We start from the raw sequence: 7,886 nt of genomic DNA on the forward strand, positions 1-7,886 counted from the left end.
AATATATATATATAATAATAATAATAATAATAATAAAGACCCTTCTCCTCCTCTTACATTTCTCCTGTCAGATACATGGGGGCCTCTTTTAAAGCACCAGCAATGAATTTTCTGAGATTAGCGTTAATTAACCCAAAAATTCATGGGACCATCCCCACTTCAATGTCTCAGTTTTGAAGCAAAGTCCGGGCTTTTGGAAACCATTACAACCAACATTTATTGAGTCACACCTATAGAGCTCGGGATAGATACTGTAGATTCATTCTATCACTCGGGCAATTTGATCAAGCTTAGATGGAAAATAGACTCGGACAACCCAAGAAGTAACTCATACCGTACAGTAATTTTGGTTTCTACATTGTCTTTTATGACACCAGGATACGGGTAATTACCTAATTTACATTCAGAGAGAGACAAATAACACTGTTAAAAACACGCACATAGGGTTTTTTTTTTTTTTTTGGCTACTACAAGGTTTGATTTCGACTTAAACGTTAGTAAAATACAATAAAAGGAAATTAACTACTCCGCATAAAAATTGCAGGCCAACAAGTCTTCGATCATAGAAGCTCTAGTTAAAAGATTTAACGAATGTCAAATTTACAATGGCATCTTTTTTTTATCCGGATCACATCAAATTTAATTCCTTTAAGGATCATCTTCTTTTGTTACAGGCAAAATCCAATCACTTGTGGCATGTTTCAAACAGCTCCCAGCGAAGGAGCAACCTATTGTTGGCAAAGCAAATGGCTCTCAAAGAGAGGAAATTATTAATAAGAGCTTTGGAGAGGGAGGGAAAAAAAATCTTATCTGGCTAATTTTTCCGAAAGAAATTAAAAGCAAGAAGACTGGGCCCGTTTGGATCGGGTATTTTGAAGGGGAAAGGAGGGGGGAAACTGCCAATTTGTCGGCTTTTGAAGAGGTGGTTTTGGGGGAAAGCTGCCAAAAAGTTGACAAATTGACAGCTTTTCCCCTCATTTCCCCTTCAAAATACCTGATCCAAACAGCCCCTAATTGCAAATATGAAGAGTCTTCCGTATGACTCAGATATAGGGGAAAGATTCCAAAGCCTGCCACATTGCATTTAGTTTCATTCACTTTCTTGCATCCAACTTTGAAAAATAAAGTTCCGAGAAAATTATTAGATAAGTATTACAGTATCCTTCCTCCTCCTCTTATTGTTTCATGTGCAAAAGTTTGCCTAGATTTCTTGCTCTTACGAGTAAATAAGCAGTAATGGCACAGTAAGGCTATAAACATCTAAACACTTTTCAGTTGAAAAAGAAACATAAAAAACACCAGATGTGTTGAAAAATTATTTTTAAAGATCAAATTTTAAACACTATTGATCAGCATTGTTTTTCAGGGTTTGTTGTTGTAGTCAATGATTCAATTGCTCGGATATTTTCTTAATTGAAACCATTATAACTTAAAATATGGCATGTTTGTTAAGAAGAAATTTGATTATTAATTTTCATAATAAAGAAATTTAACAACTTGCGCCGACATTGACATAACATGCACATTTATTGTAGCAGTATTAAGAAGCTCAACTAGTAAATCAGCATCTATGTACATCAAATTAAGACTGATATTTCCATAATCATATTAGGGGGGCAATAAAATTTAAGAACAGAGATGACAATTACAAAAACTTGAGGGGGTTCGCAGACAAACTGTAACTAAAACATATAGTAAATATTAGTAAATATGAGCCTGTGATATAAGCTTAGGATAATTTGTCCTCTTTCTTAGGACTACTGCGGCTCATATCGCTTCTTTTGTATAATTGCAAGCATTGTTGATAGGATTCGAAATAAAGCTCACTAGTTTTATAGACGAGTCCTGCTACAGGGACCCCAAATAAGGGACCCTGGGGTGGGACAGGTGAGGTGTCAGCCTGGGAGGCTGTGATGCACTGTTCATGAACAGTGCATCACAACCTCCCAGGCTGACACCTCACCTGTCCCACCCCAGGGTCCCCTATTTGGGGCCCCTGGGGCATTTTTCTTTATAGACCCACTCCAAATCTGGGTTTTGCTTGAGCCAGTCCTCTGTTCATAAGCTTACAAATTGATTAGACTTTCAGGCCCAAGCGCAAATTAAGTTGGCTTCAAGCCTTCAACTTCAGGATTTGATTTAAAGATCCATTCAATGCTTTCACGCTTCCAACAGTAGTTCACGTACTTACCTGTAGCTTTCAAATGGTGTATTAATAGGTATAATTTGAAGTCAAATTTATCAAAAAAAAAAAAAACCAGGAAAGTTTACATTAATATAGTGCAAACTTTATCTTCCACATTTATTGACCCTGATGAGCTTGTATGTACAGGAACCAACACTTCAATAAATATCCCCGGACAGGAAAATAAATGACCCTATACAAGCTGTATCCAGAGGTAAAAACTGTAACCCAATAGCCTAGCTCACGATGGACTGTCCTAGTACAAACCAGTAAAGAGTAAGGATTGTAACATGCAACCACCATTCATTAGTTTTTTATGGCCAGGGAGTAACTTTTAAAACAGTACAAGTAGCTCCTCTCCCTCTCCCTCTCCCTCTCCCTCTGCTTCGCTTCCCTCCAAAAATCCTATTTGATACAATGGAAAGCAAAGGAAGTAGAGCTAGAACTCGCTTCCCTTCCCTCTTGCTCTCACTTCTTGCTTTGTTATGCTTGTTTTGTGCTGCAGAATGTGCAAAATCACAGGCAATGTTTATATTTGGCGACTCATTGATCGACAATGGTAATAACAATTTCATACCGTCGATCGCCAAGGCAAACTATGCTCCCTATGGTATCGACTTTGGGCTACCAACCGGCCGGTTCTGCAACGGACTAACTGTCGCAGACTTCGGTTGTAAGTTATCTGAAATATTGCAACTCTTAAAGTCTCTTCCACTGCATCAAAACTTGAACTTGAAATGAACAGCCTGTTTGGATGGAGGGTAGAGAGGGGGAGGGAAAGAGGGATTTAATCAAATTCCATTTAGGAGGTTAGAGGAGGGGAGTGAGGAGAATTTTTGAGCCAAAATCTTACACCCCAAATTGGGATGTAATGAAAGGGAATGGAAGGAAGGGGAACTTTACCCTTCCTTAAGTTCCCCTTCCTTCCCCCTCCTTCCCTTCCCTAAGTCATCTCCCAAACAAACTGGAAGGTTAAGAGTTTCAATTTCGTACGCTCACATGTCCCAGGTTAAGCGCCTTTCTCATGGGCCGAAACCTGCTTATTTATGACAGCAACATCCAAGTGTATGATGATATTCTAATTTGGTCCTATATAATTTTAGAGTAATATGTGCTTGTGTCGGTTTATTGTGTAGCTAGGATACTAGGTCTACCATATCCACCACCATATTTGAGCCTAGCTTCAAGGACTTCCAAGATACTGGATGGGGTGAACTATGCTTCAGCAGCTGGAGGGATTCTTGATGAAACTGGCAAAAACTATGTAAGTCCACTTCCCTTGTATCTCACTTACCTTTGTTGAAAATAGTGGGGCTAATATCAATTGGAAATGTGACAGGGAGCAAGGGTTAGTTTTAACGGGCAGCTGGATTTGTTTCGGAATACAGTAACACAGGATTTACCAACTTTGATACCAAACCGAGACGCCCTTACTCAATTCGTAGAAAGCTCTCTGTTCTTGATTAACATAGGGAGCAATGACTACATCAACAACTATCTCCTTCCTAATCTATATACCACTAGCCGAATCTACACCAGCGACGCCTTCGCTGATCTGCTCATTGCCAACTTGACTCAGCAACTCATTGTAAGTCTCAACCTCTCCCCTTTCTATAACGCTTTAGGTTGTTGCTCTTCAGATACAGGGGATAACGTCCCCTAATCTTCTATTAACAATAAATAATTGAAGCCTGTCACTAATGACCAAAGCACACATATTATGTTGTTCTATATGCACTCACTAGCATATTCTAGCGCACATCCTAAGGCCACTAAAATTTGGAATAATTGCAGCAAAACACCATTGCCATTAAGTTAATGACATGTCCCTTAGGGGTCACATCAACTTAGACGCATCTTCTCATAAGTTCTAAGGGCCCCCATCGCCATAAAGTATCCAAGCAGAAGTTATTAATTCTCATAGATTGGTAGCTGGGGGTCATCAGGCTCTTCATCAGGTATGCAGCCTGAACCCTATTAACATCACATTGATTGCAAGGGAAAAGGTAGGAAAAGAACGGTTTCCTCCAGGCCAACCAACAAAAAGACAATTCTCACAGTAAGAATTGCAACTTGCGTCCAGATTGAGGTGGGCGCCAACAAAGCTAGAAAAAATGCCGAAAGTCGTCAAGTCTTGTTAATTTGTGTCTTATGGGATGATCAAGATATCCTTTGTTTTGACTATGAATATTATGCGTTGATTCTTCACCACTCTTAAAACCTAAAATTGCTGGCCACTGTTTCCCTCAACCAGCTGCTGCCAGAATGCTACTGGAGATAGTAACGGCATTCTGAACGCTCAGATAATTGATCCTGCACCTGAATTTTGTGCCATTGTTTTAAACTATCACCAATTGCAACCAGATTATTTATCGCAATTCTTCTAAAGCCCTTAAAGAGATTACTTATCTATTGAGTGATAAAAGTGAAACCCAACATCACATCAGATGGAAAAAGGTGAATGGGATCTTATGTGTGGAACTCTTTACACCAGTACTAGTGATCCCATGGTAAGATCTCTGAACAAAGATGTGTAGAAATGGCTAGTACTTAAACATCACACCTTCAACAACTTTTCATTGGGCAAGTTATCGTCATTAATTACAATTTCAAACTAGTTGACATGTTGGGTAATATTGATAAGGAGCAGGATAAGCCAAAGAAATAAACGCGACCAAAGCTTCATATGAGATGATAATTGATTAAGATGTGCTCTCATTGCAGAAATTGTACAAATTTGGAGCTAGAAAAATGGTTTTAGTAGGGCTCGGGCCTCTCGGATGCATACCTAGCCAGCTCAACCAGCAGAACAGCACCGATGGGCGCTGCATTGAGCGAGTCAATCAGGTGGTCTCAAAATTCAACCAACGCCTCCTCCCACTCACAGTAAACCTCAACAGCAGTCTACCAGGATCCTTCTTTGTCTACCAGAACATCTATGATACGTTCTACAATGTGATTCAAAATCCAGCTAACTATGGTTAGTATCATTTTCTAAAATCATGCAATTGGAGGGGGAAAAAAGCTAGGTCAGCATAAGAATTAATTTAGCTACTATGTATTCATGATTTCAGGTTTCAGTGTTAATAACCAAGCATGTTGTGGGAATGGAAAGTATGGGGGAGCAGTAAGCTGCCTGCCACTTCAGCAGCCATGCAACTCAAGGGACCAGTTCGTCTTCTGGGATTCTTTCCACCCGACACAAGCTGCTAATGCCATCATTGCTGAGAGGTCCTACGGTACCTCGCCAGGTGACTGCTATCCCATAAGCATATATCAGTTGGCATTGATATAGGAAAAGGCTCTATAAAAAATGTTGGCAGGGGTTTGTAATTTCTTATTACATTGTATTATCGATATCATTTACGGACCAATCAAAATCGAATATTTTGGAGGTGAGAATTTAAGATAGTTTGCAATAGTAGTGAAGCAAAAGGGCATGCAGAATGCTGCTTATTGACAATTTGCTGGTACACTATGATGCAGAGGGTACTGCAGAAAATAACACGGCACTTAGTGTATGCGGTGCGAACAGTTGATAGATTGAATAGTATGTGGTTAGAGTGTCTATGTGATCAAAGTAGGCGATTTAATGAGGATTACAGACTGGGGTTACTACCACGTTGCAAAAAATAAACAATGGCTTAAAAGTTAAAGGGAAGAGTAACAGTAACACTATCAGTGTCCCAAAGGTGGCTGGATCATCGATTCTCCAATTACTAAAATCAATGAGGGGCTGCCACCAAAGTTATCGATAGCGGATAGCGTCGCGTAGCGGTGAGACATCGTTAAGGCTATTTCGGGCTATTGTGGCAAAATAGCGATAAAAAGCGCAAAGTCAAATAGCGGTCTAATTTAGATATGTATAAATACTAAAAAAAAATTAAAGAAAAATCTAAGAAATCTAAAAATATATATTGGATGATTTAAAGAGATCCTAAACATGAAATAGACATGTAACCATCACGTAATACCGAAGATGACTGGAGGAGTCAAAAAGTCGTTGTCTTCGAGAAGAAGAGCTTAGCGGTGACAGGACTGTCCTAAAAGGAGCTCACGGTGAAGGAGGTGAGAGGAAGTATCAAGATAGGTGTCAGAGGCTATGAGAGGTGACGGGAGTATGCTGAAAATCACAGGAGACGGTGGAATGCAATGGTCAAGGGTTGAGTTTAATTTTAAAAAAATAAGCCTCAAACCGTTTTTAAATAGCGGTCAAAAAGCAAATTTCGAATACAATCGCTCACTATTTACCATTATGACACACTATTGACCGTTTTTGCGAACATACATATTCCGTAATATGTCACTGCTATTGTGCGATAGCGTAGCGGGCGATAGCGTCGCGGGAAGGGACCGCTAACGCTATTAGCGCCGCTATTGCAGGGCTATTTACCGCTATATTAGTGACACATAAGAGTACACTACAGTGGACAGTGTGGTCCCTTCTAAGGAGTATTTTTAATGCTTAGGAGTTGCATTTAATCAAAAATGAAAGTGATAGGAGGCAGATCAAATAATTAATTTTCCATATGAAACTGAAATGGGCAAATTAATTTATGATAGAACATTATCAGCCTCAAGTATGGACTATGGAGAACAACCACCTTATTGTTAGATGCTTTTTGCAAAACAGAAATGGATGATTGTTCTCTACAACAACCATTAGCAGTAGAATAGGGTTCTTTGTATAAATACTCAGATTTACAGAAACATCACAACAGAATAGAGCATAATAACGACTCATCAATAGAAAGGTTTAGAGTATGAATAATCCCATCTCAATTATATACCTAAGAATCATTTTATTCCAAAAAGGGATACACTAGAACAGGGTAACTTGGAGATAAAATTAATGCGATCAAATTAAAAGAGACATTAGAATATGACTGTATTAAGATGCCACAAAGGGCATAAAGGCTAGCTTTTCTTAACAGGAATGAAAATATTTAATAGAAATTCTGCCAATTCAACTAATAATTGGGCAGTTCATTTGGATACTGCAGCAACCATCCAGAATGTTCACTGGAAAAGTATTGAAAGATTAGGGTTTAAGATCATATTCTCACTAATAGAATAAATTGGCTTATATAGCCTTACACCCACATTTACACAAAACCCCTCTAATATTTTTTAATTACATTATCTTTTCAACACTCCTCCTCAAGATGAGCGAAAGATATCTATTAAGCACATCTTATCACACCCTCTAGCTAGATCTACTGAGCGAAGCCCTTTAGTCAAGCAGTCTGCAGCCTGCTCCTTAGTTGGAACATGGCCTAACTCCAGTAACCAACTGTTCATCTTCTCCTTGATGAAGAATCTATCAATCTCAATGTTCTTAGTTCTGTCATGCTGAACTGGATTGTTGGCGATACTGGTAGCTGACTTGTTGTCGCACCACAAACTCATCTTGGCCCATTGGTCAAGGTTCAGCTCCACCAGCATGTTACTCATCTTGGCCCATTGGTCAAGGTTCAGCTCCACCAGCATGTTCTTCAGCCACATCAACTCCGCAACCCCCAAGGCCATGGCTTCTTCAGCCACATCAACTCCGCAACCCCCAAGGCCATGGCTCTGTACTCTGCTTCAGCTGTTGATCTTGTCGCCACAGATTGCTTCTTGCTTTTTCAGAAGACTAAAAGTTGTCTCCTACAAATATGCAATACCCTGAGGTAGACCTCCGATCATCTCCGCAGCTAGC

At 39.5% G+C, this 7,886-nt stretch overlaps 1 protein-coding gene across 1 annotated transcript; it reads left to right on the top strand.

The window, feature by feature from the left end:
• On the top strand, window positions 2,324–5,606 carry LOC109840247 (GDSL esterase/lipase 7-like). The gene is made up of 5 exons (XM_020408817.1): window positions 2,324–2,858; window positions 3,322–3,449; window positions 3,525–3,773; window positions 4,910–5,165; window positions 5,260–5,606. Exons 1-5 carry the CDS (start codon window positions 2,603–2,605, stop codon window positions 5,478–5,480), a joined length of 1,110 nt encoding a protein of 369 aa, XP_020264406.1. The 5' UTR covers window positions 2,324–2,602; the 3' UTR covers window positions 5,481–5,606.

The sequence above is a fragment of the Asparagus officinalis genome, chromosome 5 (genome assembly GCF_001876935.1).
Source record: "Asparagus officinalis chromosome 5, Aspof.V1, whole genome shotgun sequence".
Lineage (NCBI taxonomy): Eukaryota > Viridiplantae > Streptophyta > Magnoliopsida > Asparagales > Asparagaceae > Asparagus > Asparagus officinalis.